General features: G+C 35.5%; 1 protein-coding gene across 5 annotated transcripts in view; it reads right to left on the reverse strand.

The window, feature by feature from the left end:
- The window catches only part of CACNA2D1 (calcium voltage-gated channel auxiliary subunit alpha2delta 1), a 516,254-nt gene that overhangs the window by 133,120 nt on the left and 368,074 nt on the right, over nt 1-15,060 (reverse strand). For all 5 annotated transcript variants that reach the window (XM_046669483.1, XM_046669485.1, XM_046669484.1 and 2 more), the window contains exon 7: nt 4,485-4,616. In XM_046669483.1, the coding sequence (XP_046525439.1) occupies nt 4,485-4,616 (132 nt within the window). The remainder of the gene's footprint in view (nt 1-4,484; nt 4,617-15,060) is intronic.

The raw sequence follows: 15,060 nt of genomic DNA on the forward strand, positions 1-15,060 counted from the left end.
AAGAGATGACGTTATACAAAAGGCAACAAAAATAAGGCTACAGAATCACCTCTATAAATCAGGATCATTTGAGAACTTCAAAGTAATAATATTAATATTATTTTGTGTGTTTATATCTATGATATGTCCCCTAGACAACATAACCGGTGGATGGTATATAACAAAGCAAATCATTTAATTCAGAACATAAAGCTAATGGCTGGGTGTAAGTAGAACTATTCTACACTCTCCTGTCAACATCTCAAATTTTACCACTTTAAATCACTTTACTCCCCAAAATAAAAATACTTCGGATATTTTATTTCAGTAAACATTCTCATATGCACTCAAACTAAAAGTTATAGTCAACTTATACCCTATGTTTGTCACTAAATTCATTTGTTTATTTTTATATAATTTCTTATTTTATCTTTTTAAATTGACATATAATTCAGATATAACATTGTATAACACCATAACATTAAAAGTGTACAATGTGTTGACTTGATACACTTACATGAGAGCTAAGTGAAATAAGTCAGAGAAAGACAAATATTGTATGATCTCCCTTATATGTGGAATCTAAAATAGCCAAACTTGTAGAAACAGAGCATAGAATGGTGGTCGCCAGGGGTGAGGGGTAGGGTAATTAGGGAGATGGCAAAGGGTATAAACTTTTAGCTAGAAGATGAATAAGTTCTGGGGATCTAATATATAGCGTGTTGGTTATAGTTAATAATACTGTATTATATACTTGAAAGTTGCTAAGAAAGTTGCTAGAACTTAAATGTTCTCATCACAAAAAATTAATGGTAATTATGTGAGGTGATAGAGGTGTTAGTCATTTAGCAATATATGTGTATCAATTCATTTTTTTGGTAAAGTTCCTAATACCCTCATTTTCTTATATCCAAGGATTCTTCTTTTTAAATTCCTATTTGGTCCCTTGTTCAGATCTATATACTTCCACATCTGATCATTATAATAGCATACCTTTTGGTCAAGGCTTTCTAAGTGTTTCTCCTTCCAATCAGAATAAGCAGTGCTTTAACCATAGTATTCCACTGCCCAAAATGTTCGTGGTATTTCCCTACACATTACATCCCAGACAATGCATTCTGACATTCAAGGCCACATAATCTGCCATTAATAAATCTTTTGATTTGCTGTCACTCTTCCTCTGTAACAAACTGCTAGATTCGCTGGGAACACAAGCCTGCAACAGCACTTGTTCATCTACCTGCTTGTTTACTTTGTGCCTTTCTTTCCTCTAAATAGGTTTGCCTTTTCTTCTTCACTGACTTGATTTTCAATACACAGTTCATAAACCTTGCCCATGACTCTGCTCTGTAACTACCTTATCTTTTTCAAAACTCCTGTAGCAGATCTTTTGTTACTGTCTGTCTAATTTATTTGGCATTTAATCACTTAATGATTTGTCTTGTAACTTAAATTTCAAGATGTATAAAGTTTGACTCTCTAATTAGATTAAAATTTCCTGCAGAGCAGAAACAACTCGTTATTTTAAAACACAGATTAGAACAGAGTGACCACAGCAGAGATACGGTAATAAATAAGAAGGTGAGAGGAAACTTTTGGAGATGATGGATGGGTTTATAGCATTGATTGTGGTAATGGAAATAAATGAAAAGCAATAAAACTAACAAGAAAAGTTAAGGTATTGAGGTATATGAGGAAACCTTTTGGTTTAAAATTGATTTGGCCCGAATTTATTTTTCTAGAATAGCCTGACTTTTGGCCTGTCAAGCATGCATTGTACATCTGCTTTAAACATTACATGGGATCCCAAAGCAAACAATCTTGCCTTTAAAGATAGGGATGAATGCCTCCCTCCAATATTAGCATTTCTTTGAGGATAAAGATTCCTTCCCAGAACCAATGTCAGATTGACCTACCATGTGCATTACTGAAATGCTACAAAACATGTTGTGACTGTAGTATTAAAAAAAATTTTTTTTAATGTTTTATGTATATTCTTTGTTCTGAAATGGTGTATAACCATGCTGTACATCTCACTCCTCCAGAGTCCTTTCTTCTCTGGTGGAGAACGCACTTCTGTGTTATAGTCCTCAGCTTGGCCATGTAATAAACTCATCTTTAATCTATGAATTGATTACTGGTTATTTGCATCAACAGTGGTGATGGTATCACAGGTGTATACTTATCTCCAAACTCATCAAATTGTATACATTATGTACAGCTTTTTGTATGTGAAAAAATAATAAAATAAAAAGAACAACTCAGCAACAGATTCACTAAAATTAAAATTGCATCTAGTGTATTCCATAGCAGTCATGAGAATCATTTAAAATAACCTCTTCTAACAAGTAACTGAATTCAGCCCATCAGTCATTTTGTCAGTCAACTTGTCTGCCAAGCCATTGCTCAAAAGCTGGGTACTGCAGGAGAACACACTTGCTTCCACAGCTAATGTGTTCTATGGGGATCACATGGATTCAGCTAAACTAAACACTTAAAGAGCTACTCCAAGGTAAAATGAACAAAAGTTAACACACTTGAAAATTTATGATTAGGGTTAAAAAAAATTAAAGCAGTCATCCCTCACTTCACATTGAAAGAATAATAGAAAGACAATGTATTAGTAAGTTTAAAAGTTAACTGCTGTTTTTAAAAAGAGCCATCTTTGAAAATTGCTCATAACACAACTTGTCTTTCCTTCAACCTCTTGACCCCAGTGTTCTCTCCCTCTTTCTTGTGAAATCTTCTCTTGCTCCCCTTCCCATTTCTCCCTTATAATTCTTATTTGTCTCTTTCTCAGCATCATCAATTTCCCTCTGGTACTGGGCAATTGGTTTCTCATTATTATCCTAATTTGTCTCACTTATCGTTTTCCTTCTTTCCCTCAACTGCTCATATATGGAATTTTGCAATGAGGCAATATATATTAAAGTACTTAAAAGTTACATAATGTTATGTTATTGATAATTGTATTTTTATATTTGTGAATTACTGGATAGCTTACCAGGTATCTAGTTCCTATATTTAAAAATCATAAATGTTTTATAAGACCTGATATAACTTTAAGGTTTATTATATCAGGTTTATTATGTGTGTGAGTAGTGTATTCCATGGCAGTCATCACTTTTTTTCTTTATATTATCTTATATACCTAAAATTTTCAGTCTCCTGATACATGATATTGTTCATGATACCATAACAAGAATATTTTAGAAGAGTTGTATTATTCTGAAGAATGATTCTGTAAATAGGAAATTCCACTATTATGATAACAACCTATATGGTCATAATTTCCCCATATCAGATATTAACATTTTATTAACTCATGATTCTTTTTCAACATTGAAAAACAAAGTAGACATTTCCTAGCCCATTGGATTTCCACAAAAAATAATTGCCACTGCTCTTACCATTTGGCCTTTGGAACCCGGCAGAAGTTTTCTTTCCCTAATTTGAGTCTATTGAGTCTGATGATGCCCACATCATTTTATTCATTGCTATTACCATACAAAGCTAGATATGATCTAATTTCCATTTCACCCCATTTTCACTGTTGTGACTTTTTATCGTGAATAACTTATTTGTTAAACATGTTTAGAAAACTCTAGTCTCAAGAAAAATTTTCCCATATATTGTAGCTGTTTAAAGACCAACTACCTAGCATGTATCCCACAACTCAGGCCATGTCTTTGAGAAAGAAAGTGCATTTGTGCTTGTCAGCTTGTTCTAAAAGGAAGAGAAGTTAAAAACACCAAGAGACATTTCACTTAAATTCTTTTCAATGTGTTCACAGGATTTACTAGTGATTTACTTTTCATTTTAGTTATAGATTTATTTCTCCTTAGCCTTCTTTACAATAATAAAGGATATTACAAAAGTTAATTCATTTTAATTTATAAATTTTATTCATCTTAACTGAATATATATCATCACTGAGATGCTCTCAAAATTAATCCAACCTGACACATAAGAATGGTCTGTTTTCCTGGAAATTTCATTTTATTTCCTGTCATACTCATGTTAACAAATCCACATTCACTAATTAAAGAAAAGCATCAACATTTTTCACATAAAAGCATAGACTTGAAATCTAGAGAGAAATATTTCAATTAGTTTTTAAAAATTCTATTCAGTTCTCTAATGTGACTCACAACTTGGTCCATGCTGAGCAGTTGGATCCTTATCTAAGGATTGTTTTAGGATTCATGATAACTCCCTGTTCCAGGTACACAGATACCTGTTCATGGTCTCACTGCAGCCTGGCCTGATTCTAGGTGACAACCCCAAACCCACTCCCGAGCCCTGAGATGATTCTCAGGTATTTCAGTTTAAAGTGATTTTGATAGATACAGAGCCATGTAAGGAGGAATACTCTTTCCTTATAAAAGTAACATGATAACCATATTCTTCTTACAATGTAGGAGAAGGTAACAAGTGTTCTCAAGAAACATTAAGTCTGGTACTTACAATTTTATTTGATACTTATTGAAATACTAAGTATTTACCTGGATAATATCGGGCTAGGCCTGTGGCACTGCCAAACACCTGCCACAACAATGAAGGATCTTCCTCTCGATTTTTTTTGAAAACTTCATCTAAGGCACTTGTCCAGTTGAGCTCATTTAACACAATTGTTGCTAAGAACAAAAAAAGGAAAAATTAATTAATTCAAATGTATAATTAATAATTGAATCTGTCTTCATTTATTTACAAAATAATGTTACAGATTTTCATTGCTTTAGCTACAAGAGTATTCTAATCCAGTGGCTATCAAAAAGTTTAGACATGGAATTATTTCTTCAAGCAAATTTTTATATTACAGTTGCCTTATTGACATTTTGGGATGGGTAATTCTTTGTTGTGGGAGCTGTTCTGTACTTTATAAAATGTTTAGCAGCATTCTGGCCTCTACCCACTAGATGCCAGTACCATTCTCCCAGTTGCGAGAGGCAAAACTGTCTCCAGACATTGTCAGATGACTCCTGGGGGACAAAATTGATCCCTGTTGAGAACCACTGTGATACATAAAACAGACATGAGCAGAGCTCTCCTGTTTGAGAAGTGTGAGGCATGCCTCCCCTTGAGGCAGTTCTGAAGAAACCTACAGGACACCTTTGTGTACAGTTTGATGACCACCTCCCTCAATTATTGGTGATTCTCTGTGATATACTAACATAATTTGGTTTGTTACCTGAGTTAAAAAAAATAGATGTTTGTCACTGAGAATAGTGTATTAACTGTGTTTACACAAAAACATCAACAAATGTATACATTTTGAGAAAGAAAAAATTCATTCATAGGCTTGACAATATCAGTGTTAGAAACAGGAAGTAGCTGATACTTTATCACTACCTATATGAACAACAGTTTTCTTTTTTTTCTGGTTAGTTTAGTTAATATTTAGAGCATGGTACAAATAAGGGCCAAGTCATTGATTTTGATATTTGCTTAAAACTACTGACTGATCTTGAATAGGTATTAAAAATGTATGCTAATCATTATAATTAAAGAGAAGCAATTATAATGTGAGGTAAAACATAGGCTAAGGCGTGATGTCAGCAACATGACAGAGAGAGCTGTTCTTGCTATCTCTCCCCCTTTGACCTACAACTAAATGGACATTCACTGACCAATGGAAGACACCTACATAGCCCAACAGGATGCCTAAGTGGCCCAGGCAGCTATACATCTGAAGGACGGACTGGGCCCCCAGGAAGTAGTGGACATAGGTGAGCACTCCCTATGCTTCCCCAGCAGCCCTGTGCACATGTGAATGCTTTCCCAGCCAGTGGGAACACCCATAGTGCCACTGTGGCCCCACAAGTGGGAATGTGCCTTGGTGTAAGTGTAAGAAGAGGCAGCAGCAGCCCTGAGCCTGTCTGCAAACACATTCCTGGCTGGCAGGAGCACCTGCCACTGCAGTCCCAACGAGTGACCCTGGCTTAAACCCCATGAAGAAGCCCTGCCCACCAAGCACAGTGGCTGGCGTAACCATAAGAAGAGGCAGCAGTAGATATGCACACACCTGTGAATACTCTCCAGGCCAACAAGAGTGCCCACAGTGCTGCTGTGGTCCCACAAATGGGAATGTGCCTTGGTGCAACTGTAAGAAGAGGTGGCAATAGCCCTGAGCCTGTGCATGAATGCTTTCCCAGCTGGTGGGAGGGCCCATCATGCCTCTGCAGTCCCAATGAGTAGCCCTGGCTCAGATTCCTTGAAGTCCTGCCCACCAAGCACAGCAGCCAGTGCAATTGTAGGAAGACGCAGCAGCAGATCTGTGCATGCATGTGAACACTTTCCCAGCCAGTGAGAGTACCCATAGTGCTGCTGCGGCCCCCAAGTGGGAATGCACCTTGGTGTGACTATAAGAAGAGGCAGTGGGCCCTGAGCCTGTGCATGAATGCTTTCCCAGCTGGCAGGCATGCCCACCACACTCTTACAACTTCCAGCAGACAGGATGGATCAGAAACATGGCTCCTGCTTCCCCCCAGCAGTAATAGGTGGAATCTGCAACCTGATACTACCACAAATGCACTGGCAAAGGGTTAGTTCATCAAACATGTGAAAAACTATAGCAATAATTCAGAGAAGAAGGAAAATGACAAGTCTCCAGAAACCAACCATGAAGTCTCAAGAATTTACAATCTAAATGACAGAGAGTTCAAAATAACTGTCATAAAGAAACTCTATGAGTTGAAGAAAACTCAGAAAGACAGTTCAATGGGTTCAGGAATAAAATTAATGAGAAGAAGGAATACTTCACCAAAGAGATTGGAACTATACACAAAAACCAAGCATAAATTCTAGACATGAAAAACACAATTAATGAGATAAAAAAATAACCTAGAATCCTCAAAAAATAGAGCTGATGTTAAGGAGGAAAGAATTACTGATTTAGAGGATAAAAGCATAGAAATGCTTCAGGTGGAGGAGGGGAGAAAACTAAGATTTTTAAAAAATGAAGGGATTCTTTGAGAAATATCTGACTCAATTAGGGAAAGCAACATAAAGATTATAGGTATTCCAGAGGGAGAGGAGAGGGAGAAAGAAACAGAGAGCTTGTTCAAAGAAATAATAGCTTAGAACTTGCCAAAACTGGGGGGAAGAACCAGACTTATAAATACATGAAGCCAATAAAACTCCTAACTACATCAATGCAAAGAGACCTTCTCCAAGACATATAGTGGTAAAACTGGCAAAAGTCAACAACAAAGAAAAAATATTAAGGGCAGCAAGGCAGAAGAAAATAACCTACAACGAACCTCTATCAGGCTTTCAGCAGATTTCTCAGTAGAAATTTTCCAGGTTAGGAGAGAAGAGAATGATATATTCAAAATACTGAAAAACAAAAACTTTCAGCCAAGAATACTCTATCTAATGAAACTATCCTTCAGATATGATGGGAAAATAAAAGCTGTCTCAGATAAACCAAACCTGAGGGAGTTCATCACCACCAGGCCTCTCCTACAAGAAATGATCAAGGATGCCCTCATATCTGAAAAAAAAGGCAAAAGTCTACAAAACTATGAGCAAGGAGATAAATAAACACACAAAATCAGAAAAATTCAGCTCTCTCTCAGAACAGGGAAGCAAATACTTAATTGTAACTTAAAGGGAAGGAAAGCATCAACACTAATTATAAACACTTGAACTTAGTCACAAACTCACAACACAAAACACAATCATTTGCGACAACGATAACTCAGAAGGGGAGGGGGAAGGTATGGAACCAGCATAGGCTAATGGAGATAAGAGGCTATCAGAAAATGGACTGTCTCATCTACAGGATCTTTTATACAAACCTCATGGTAACCACTAAACAAAAACTAAGGGCAGAGCCGCAATTCTAAAAAAAGAGAAAACTGAAAAAACTACCACAGAAAACTACCAAAACAAAATGGCAGTCAGAAATAAAAAGGAAGAGAAACAAGCGAAATATAGAATAACCAGAAAACAAGAGATAAAATAGCAGTATTAAGCTGTCATATGCCAATAATCACTTTAAATGTAAAATGCATTGAATTCTTTAATCAAAAGAGACACAGTAGCTAGATAGATTAAAAAACAAGGCCCAGCAGTATGCTGCCTCCAGGAAACACATCTCAGCTCTAAAGACAAACATAGGGGTCAGGTTGAAGGGATAGAAGATGATACTCCCAGCAAATGGCAAAGTAAAGAAAGCAGGTGTTGCCATACTTATATCAGACAAAGCAGATTTCAAGATAAAAAACACAATAAGAGACAAGCAGGGGCAGTATAGAATGATAAAAGGTACTTTCCACCAAGAGGACTTAACACTTAAGAATATATGTGCATCTAATACATGAGCACCAGAGGATTTAAAACAACCGTTAGCAGACCAAGAGGAAGAAATTAACAGCAATGCAATAATAGTAGTGGACCTCAAAACCCCACTTACATCAATGGATAGATCATCCAGACAGAAAGTCAACAAGGAAACAGCGGATTTAAATGAAACACTTGATCTTATGGACTTCATAGATATATACAGAACATTCCATCCAAAAATAGAAGAATATACATTCTTCTCTAAGGAGATGTGACATTTTCAAAGATAGACCATATGTTGGGAAACAAGGCAAGCCTCAATAAATTTAAGAAGACTGAAATTATATCAAGCATCTGTTCTGATGACAATGCTATGAAAGTAGACATTAACTACAGAAAAAAAGCTGAGGAAGTCACAAATATGTGGACACTAAACAGCATGATACTAAACAACCTTTGGATGAGGGAAGAAGTCAAAGGAGAAATAAAAAATACCTGGAGACAAATGAAAATGAAAATACAACATACCAACTCTTATGGGATGGAGAAAAAGCAGTTATAAGAGGGAAATTCATAGGATTACAGGCCCATCTCAACAAACAAGAAAAATCTTATATAAGTAAAGATAAAGTACATCTAGTAGAACTAGAAAAGGAAGAACAAACAAAGCCCAAAGTCAGCAGAAGGAGAGAAACAAAAATTAGAGCAGAAATAAATGTAACAGAGACTACAAAATAGTAGAAAAGATCAATGACACTGAGAGTTAGTTCTTTGAGAAGATAAGAAAAATTGACAATTCCTTAGGCAGGTTCACTAAGAAAAAAAGAGAGAAGCTTCAAATAAATAAAATTAGAAAAGATAGAGGAAAAATTACAATGGATACTACAGAAATACAAAAGATTATGAGAGAATACTTTGAAAAATATATGCCAATAAATTTGATAACCTAGAAGAAATGGATAACCTCCCAAAACTGAATCAGGCTGAAAGAGAGAATATGAATATGAATATGAATATGAAGTAAAGTGATTGAAACAGTAATCAAAAACCTCCCAAAAACAAAAGTCCAGGACCAGACAGCTTCTCTGGAGAATTCTACCAAACGTTCATAGAAGATTTAATACCTATCCTTCTCAAACTATTCCAAAAAATTGAAGACGCTAGAACACTTCCTAACTCATTCTATGAGGCCAACATTACCATGATACCAAAACCAGACAAGAACAACAGAAAGAAGGAAAATTACAGGCCAATATCACTGATGAACATAGATGCAAACATCCTCAACAAAATATTGGCAAACCGAGTACAGCAACAGACTAAAAGGATCATACACCATGATCGAGTGGGATTTATACCAGGGATGCAGGCACGGTTCAACATCTGCAAATCAATCAATGTGACATAACACATTAACAGAATGAGGAATATAAATCACATGATCATCTGAATAGATACAGCGAAAGCATTTGACAAGATCCAACATCCATTTATGATAAAAACTCTCAGTAAAATGGGTATAGAAAGAAAGTACCTCAACATAATAAAGGCCATATATGACAAACCCACAGCCAACATCATAATGGTGAGAAACTGAAAGCCATTCATTTGAGAACAGGAAAAAGACAAGGGTGCCCATTCTCACCACTCCTATTCAACATAGTGCTGGAAGTTTTGGCCAAAGAAATCAGACAAGAAGAAGAAAAACAAGGTATCCAAATTGGAAAGGAAGAAATGAAACTCTGGCTGTTTGCAGACGATATGATTCTATATTTAGAAAACCCTAAAGAATCCATCAGAAAACTATTAGAAATAATCCACAACTATAGCAAAGTTGCAGGGTACAAAATCAACTTTAAAAAATCAGTTGCATTTCTATACATTAATAATGAACTAGCAGAAAGAGAAGTCAAAAAGACAATCCCATTTACAATCACAACAAAAAGAATAAAATATCAAGGAATAAATTTAACCAAAGATGTGAAAGACTGATACACTGAAAACCATAAGATGTTATTGAAAGAAACTGAAGGAGATGTAAAGAAAGAGAAAGATATTCCATGCTCATGGATTACAAGAATAAACATAGTTAAAATGTCCATATTACCTAAAGTAATCTATAGATTCAATGTAATCCCAATCAGAATCTCAATGATATTCTTCTGAGAAATAGAACAAAGAATCCTAAAATTTATATGGAATAACAAAAGACCTCGAATATCCAAAGCAATCCTGAGAAAAAAGAACAAAGCCGGAGGCACCACAATCCCTGATTTCAAAATATACTACAAAGCTATAATTATCAAAGCAGCATGGTATTGGCGCTGAAAGAGACACACAGATCAACGGAACAGAATTGAAAGCCCCAAAATAAAACCACACATCTATGGTCAGTTAATCTTGGACAAGGGAGCCAAGAATACCCAACGGAGAAAGGTGATATTGGGAAAACTGGACAGCCACATGCAAAAGTACAAAAGGAGACCATTATCTTTCGCCATATAAAAAGAAAATCAACTCAAGGGGTTGGCCCTGTGGCCGAGTGGTTAAGTTTGGCTCTCCGCTGCAGCAGCCCAGGGTTTCGTCAGTTCTGATACTGGGCGCGGACATGGCACCACTCGTCAGGCCACGTTGAGGCAGCGTCCCACATGCCACAACTAGAAGGACTTGCAACTAAGATATACAACTATATACCTGGGGGGATGTGGGGAAGATAAAGCAGAAAAAAAAAAAAAAACCAGATTGGCAACAGTTGTTAGCTCAGGTGCCAATCTTAAAAAAAAAATCAACTTAAAATGGACTAAAGACTTGAATGTAAGACCTGAAACTATAAAACTCCTAGAAGAAAATATGGGCAGTATACTCTTTGAAATCGGTCTTAGCAGCATCTTTTTAAATACCATGTCTACTCAGGGAGGGGAAGCAAAAGAAAAAATTAACAAATGGGACTACATCAGACTAAAGAGCTTCTGCAGTCCGAAGGAAAGCATAAACAAAACTAAAAGACAACTACCAACTGGGAGAAAATATTTGAAAATTACATATCCGACATGGGGTTAACTTCCAAAATATATAAATCTCTCATACAACTCAACAACAAAAAACAAACAACCCAATCAGAAAATGGGCAGAGGACATGAACAGACATTTTTCCAAAGAAGATATACAGATGGCCAACTGGCACATGAAAAGATGTTCAATATCACTAATTATTAGGGTAATGCAAATCAAAACCACAATGAGATATGACCTTACACCTGTCAGAAAGGCTATAATCATCAAGACTAAAAACAACAAATGTTGGAGAGGATGTGGAGAAAAGCCCTCAGGCGCTACTGGTGGGAATGCAAACTGGTCCAGGTACTATGGAAAACAGTATGGAGATTTCTCAAAAAATTAAAAACAGAAATACCATATGATCCAGCTATCCCACTTCTGGGTGTTCATCCAAAGAACATGAAATCAACAATTCAAAGATACTTACACACTCCTATGTTCAGTACAGCATTATTACAATAGCCAAGACGTGGAAACAATCCAAGTGCTCTTCCACAGATGAATGTATAAAGATGTGGTATACATATACAATGGAATACTTCTCAGCCATAAAAAAAGACAAAATCGTTCCATTTGCAACAACATGCATGGACCTTGAGGATATGAAGTTAAGCGATATAAGCCAGACAGAGAAAGACAAACACTACATTATTTCACTCACATGTGGAAGATAAACACATGGATCAAGAGAATAGATTAGAAGTTACCAGAGGGGAAGAGGCCTGGGGGGAGTGGGCGAAAGGGATAAAGGAGTGATGGACAAAAATTCGACTACTGGTGCTGACCATGATGCAGTTTATAAAGAAACTGAAAAATAGTAATGCACATCTGAAATTACACAATTTTATAAGCCATTATGATCTCAATAACATAACCGAAGAAACCCAAAAAACATAGGCTAAAATAGCCTATAATTATGGGCCTCCATGATCATAACATCTTATGTCTAACAAATTAAAAATTTAATTGGCTTAGAATATTATTTTTCCTTTACACAAAAAGATGACATGGATAATCTCATCTTTTTTTTTTTTTTTGGTCTCTCTCTATAAAATATGTACCATGCCTCACTCTGCACTTCAGAATCTATGACCAAGCCTAAATAGTGGAAACGAGCTTAGGATAAGGACTCAAGATATTGCTGAACTTCTATTCTTTTCTGTGACCACAGCAAATAAAAGAAACAAATGCAATCATAGTTAAATCATGCACAAGATTTTTTAAAGTTAAAAGAACAAAGAACTTCTATCAAGAAAGATGCGCAGCATATGTGTTTATATTTTAAAGTTTATCATTTACAAAAAAAGGAAAACAAGTGCAATGTAAAATTGTTCTGGGACCAGCATCCTAATGGTTTCCCATTAGGGAAATTCCTAAGCATTTCCCATTATTGAAAACTAACAAGATTTCCATTTTTATAGATGTGATTACTTTCAGAAAGATCAGTTGCGTGTGTGAATATTCATGAGCTGGGTCAGATCCATAGTGCATCTGAAATACTAGTGAATTCATATTCAAAAGCATGATCTAATGAACACTAAGTGGCCAGTTTATTGAAAATTTATATTCACATAGATAACCTGAATTGATACTCACTATTCATGAATAGTTACAGTAATATACAAAACATCACAGAAAAAGAGGGACATTATGCTTTTCTCTAAACGTTCATGAATTTTACAATAATATTCTACTGAACAAATAATTATGTTTATTTATGATTCACATAGACTTCATTAATCCCCAATCTATTCTAATTATCTCTTCAATTTCCTTGACTCTTTAATTCATATTAAACAACTGATATCTAATTATTTTTAACAATGTTTTATTCGTTTTCAAAGCTGTTAATTTTTTCCTTAGATTTGGTAACTTAACAACTACTAAGTATTAGACTCTGATACACTGACTGTGAATTACACTTTTATGTACTTGGGGGAAAATCAAGCTCTGAAATATTCTTATCATCAGGACGATATGTTTTAAAATTTGCAGTTTATACATTTGAAAATTGTTTTTCAGATAAGATGATACGAAAGTAGGTTTCAAAATGTTTTTCTCAAAATTTGTTCATCTGCAAATATGTACGTAAAGAATTTGCAGAATAGGCACTTGGCCTGATTTTAAATTTTACTCAGAATGAAAGAAATGTTATCGGGTACCTATTACATGAGCTAGGTTTATAAACTTGATACTGTGTAGCAAAAAGTGAGGATACAGATACTTCCGTTTGTCACTATATATTTATAAAAACGTTTGAGTACAATCATTATTCTATTAGTCACAATCTTTATTTGAACATACAGAGCAAGAAATCAAAATTCAAAGAATCTGCCATGAGAGTGCAAATTTAGCGCAGCTTCTTTAGAGGAAATTTTGGCTGTAGCTATCTATCAAAATGCACATAGTCCAACAATTCTTCTTCAAGGGATTTATACTGTGGAGAGAGTATGAATCTCTGGTCCTGAATCAGAGAATTTTAGAGCAAGAGTAAATAATTCAATTACACCATTCAAATTCCTTAAAACACCAAAACTAGAAAGTAAAATAAATTGATGCCCTATGAAATAATCTTTCTCAAACTATACGGAAAGCAGTTAAAAATGTAAAAAAAAAATGTAAAGCACCAAATCAAACACACAAACAAGTATGAATACTTGTTTCGTATTACATCCTTCTTGGTTATTTGGCTATATTTTTCTTTTCTTTTTTTTTTTTTTGAGGAAGATTAGCCCTGAGCTAACTGCTGCCAATCCTCCTCTTTTTGCTAAGGAAGACTGGCCATGAGCTAACATCCATGCCCATCTTCCTCTACTTTATATGTGGGATGCCTGCCACAGCATGGCCTGCCAAGCGGTGCCATGTCCGCACCCGGGATCTGAACCGGCGAACCCCGGGACGCTGAAGCAGAACATGGGCACTTAACTGCTGCGCCACTGGGCCAGCCCTATGGCTATATTTTTCTGATCCACATTATGAATCACATTTGACTTATAAACATACCTTATTTGGGAATCCTAAAAATGAGCAGACTTTTATCGTCTTAACCTTCTAAAATTAAATAGCTTATCCAGAACTACTAAGGTGCCCAACATTTCTCCATTTCTATGCTATTAGTATAACTCAGGATAAAGAATACTGAAATAACTGGGTAATCTGCAGATGATGGAATAATAAAACAAATGCAGAAAATTGGCCAAGCTAAAACAAGTTTATGTCATTTCCTGAATGTACTTTCTTCCTCTGCCACTTTCATTATATTTACATGCACATACACAATTTTCTCTCTCTCTCTTATTTAAATTTATAAGTAGAGGTTATTTAGGAAGATGTTTTTAAGTAACTATTCTGGCTACAACTGGGTAAAAAGCCAGGTGCATTAGAAAAGTTAAAAGGTATTATTGGGAGATCTTCTGTTTTAAATTATAAAGAGTTTCTGTGGTTATGCTGGTGCTTCTCTCTGTCCTCAGCAGGTTTTTTGTTCTCTCTTGTTTTCCTAACACTATAGTACTTAAAAGGTATAAAACATAATCCTTCCATGATGAAAAAAAAGAAAACAGGACTAAATTCCTCGGAAAATTGTTTTCAGCAAATATTACTCTGGATTATGAAACTGTATTGTTCATTTGCATGAAGACATGACACTCAAGAAGCCGTTTTGCTCCTCTGAATCACTGAAGTGCAGCAGTATAAGGAAGCTCCCTCGGGCAGTGTATATTATAAGGAAGCTCCCTC

Source organism: Equus quagga, chromosome 8 (genome assembly GCF_021613505.1).
Source record: "Equus quagga isolate Etosha38 chromosome 8, UCLA_HA_Equagga_1.0, whole genome shotgun sequence".
NCBI classification, from domain to species: domain Eukaryota; kingdom Metazoa; phylum Chordata; class Mammalia; order Perissodactyla; family Equidae; genus Equus; species Equus quagga.